This window comes from Henckelia pumila, chromosome 2 (genome assembly GCF_033568475.1).
Source record: "Henckelia pumila isolate YLH828 chromosome 2, ASM3356847v2, whole genome shotgun sequence".
Taxonomy (NCBI): domain Eukaryota; kingdom Viridiplantae; phylum Streptophyta; class Magnoliopsida; order Lamiales; family Gesneriaceae; genus Henckelia; species Henckelia pumila.
In genome coordinates, this window is record NC_133121.1 from 23,094,533 (window position 1) to 23,097,419 (window position 2,887).

At 37.9% G+C, this 2,887-nt stretch overlaps 1 protein-coding gene across 1 annotated transcript; it reads left to right on the top strand.

Annotated features, from left to right (window-relative positions):
- The first annotated feature begins 252 nt into the window (after window positions 1-252).
- LOC140882111 (3-ketoacyl-CoA synthase 12-like) lies at window positions 253-1,828 on the top strand. The gene has a single exon (XM_073287876.1). The coding sequence runs from the start codon at window positions 406-408 to the stop codon at window positions 1,810-1,812; it is 1,407 nt and encodes a 468-aa protein (XP_073143977.1). The 5' UTR covers window positions 253-405; the 3' UTR covers window positions 1,813-1,828.
- The last annotated feature ends 1,059 nt before the right edge of the window (window positions 1,829-2,887 follow it).

Here is a 2,887-nt window from a genome sequence, read left to right on the forward strand (position 1 = left end):
GTCAAGATAACTTATTATATATATACGATACGTTTTTTGTTTTCTAATGAAACTTAATTGTCATATATTTTATGCTAATTAATCAATCTATTTACTCCAATCACATGCATATATGCATACATAATGGAATTAAAGATAGTTACACAAATCACGCACCCAATTTGTTGTTGGAAGTTGAGAAAATACGTGTTTTTTAAAGGCTATATGGTCCCATAAATGTTCAACTTTAATTTGTACGAATGGAATACGTACCCCTTCACTCATACATATATATAATGCTTGGTGTTCCATTCGAATTTCTTATATCATAACATTTCTTCAAATTCACATCAAACTTTAGCTTTCTAATTTCTTTCTTTCTTTTACCCAAAACTCAAAAAACAATTGTCCAATTTAATATAGAATATGGATCTTATTCTTATGCTATGGTGGTCTCTTCCTTTTCTACCTCTAATATTCATTATTTGGCAAATTCTCGACAAGAGAAGGCACCAACATTGTTACTTATTAGACTACGAATGTTACAAATCGACCGACGATAGGAAGTTGAGCACGAAATTTTCCGGCGAAGTTATTCTCCGAAACAAACAACTGGGCCTCTACGAATACAAATTCCTTCTACGAGCCATTGTCAGCTCCGGCATCGGCGAGGAGACCTACGCCCCGAAAATGGTGTTCGAAGGCCGAGAGTCGTGTCCGAACCTAGAAGACGGTCTGGTCGAGATGGACGAGTTCTTCTTAGCCAGCATCGACAGATTGTTCAAACGCAACGGCATCTCTCCTTCAGAAATCGACGTCCTGGTGGTGAACGTGTCGATGATGGCCTCGGCCCCTTCTTTAGCTTCGAGGATCATCAATCTTTACAAAATGAGAGAAGACGTAAAGGTGTACAACATAACCGGGATGGGGTGTAGCGCCAGCTTGGTGTCCATCAACATAGTTGAAAGCATATTCAAGACTCGGAAAAACCTTAAAGCCCTCGTGGTAACATCGGAGACGCTGAGCTTAGGTTGGTACAACGGCAACAACAGATCCATGATTCTCGCCAACTGCTTGTTCAGAATAGGAGGTTGTGCAATGATTTTAACCAACAAAACATCCTTAAAACACAAGGCCATGATGAGGCTCAAGTTTCTTGTCCGAACCCATCACGGGGCGAAAGACGAATCCTACGAAGCATGCGTGCAAAGGGAAGACGAGAAAGGATTCGTCGGCTTCCACCTCGACAAGAATCTTCCCAAGGCCGCGACTCGAGCATTCGTCGATAACCTCAAACAAATCGCCCTCAAAATACTCCCCGTGAAGGAGCTTCTCCGGTTCGCCATGCTGCTGATCCTCAAAAAGATGAGCGACAAGTGGGATAAAGCCGGCTCCATCCGAAAACCGACGATCGACTTCAAACAAGGGGTCGACCACTTTTGCCTCCACACCGGAGGAAAAGCCGTGATAGACGCCATCGGGCAGAACCTAAACTTGAGCGAATACGACGTCGAGCCGGCGCGGATGACGCTGCATCGTTTCGGGAACACCTCGGCCAGCAGCCTTTGGTATGTTTTAGCTTACATGCAAGCCAAGAAAAGGCTTAAGAAGGGAGACAAGATATTGATGCTTGCGTTCGGAGCGGGATTCAAATGCAACAGCAGCTTTTGGGAAGTGCTGAGGGATTTGAATGAAGGGACTGTTTGGGAGGATTGCATTGAGAGTTATCCGCGCAAGGATTTGACCAATCCTTTCTTGGCGAAATTTGGATGGCTTCAGGATGAGGATCCCGATACTTTTACTGTTCCTGATGGTTACGAAATACCAGAATGATTTTTTTTTTTTTTTTTATTTTAAAAAAAAATATTTATTTTTTATTGATTAAAATTGTGAGTTTTTTTTATTTTATTTTATTTTAATTATGGGTGTAATTTTGTTTCATTTCCTTTTAAATATGACATGGATGGTAATATTCTAGTTTTAATTAGAAGGAGAAAAGCTGATATATATATAGATATACTTGGATTTCTATTCCATTATTACAAGTGCAAGCTGTACAGTTTCGTTTGGAATTATTTGGACCGTAGATATGTCATGTCTGTACAAGGATCGATCTCTTTTTTCTTTGGGTCATTTTTCTCTATAAAGAAGAAAAAAAGTAGCGTACGTGCACATGTTTTTGAAGTTAAAATTCTGTCTCTCTTTCGACATCATCTTTATTATTGATCTTGGGTAAATTGTCTGTGAAAAAATCAATTGCCTTTGGATCTCCGTGTTTTTAAAAATCAAGCATAAAACCCATTACAAACGAGGTGAATGTGATCGAGTCTTTTTTTTTTTACGCAAAATGTCCTGTCATTTTCACGTGAGGGATCATATCGCAACAATTATTAAGCATTTTCCATCGTTTTCAGCTGGCCGCCTTTACTTATATATATATATATGTCTGCAAGAGTACTCGAGAAAATGATCATACTGGTAGAATAATTAAGTAAAAAACATAGAAAAAATTGATTATACAGTGATTGAAATAAGTCTGAGTTTGTGGTAAAAAACAATGAGAAAAACCAAATTTCTGTACCAATATAATGTTACCTGCAGGACTGGCCCTTCATTTCTTAACTATTATTCTTCCATGTGAACCGCCTGTCACCATTATTGTTTGTGGTTACTACAGTACGAAAGGATGAACCAATAACATTTTATGAATGATTATATATATATATATATATATATATATATATATATTTATTGATTCCCTACATCTTATGAGCGACCACTAGTGGTGCAAAAAAATAATAAAAAAATTACTAAAACTCGATACCGATATCGGGTTTTAATGATCGCACACAAATTGGTGCAGAAGATTATTTCTGTATATATATATATATATTAATGTTTATAACTT

Coding starts and splice junctions, on each gene's coding strand:
- LOC140882111 (XM_073287876.1), top strand. CDS start 406: ATGGATCTTATTCTTATGCTATGGTGGTCTCTTCCTTTTCTACCTCTA.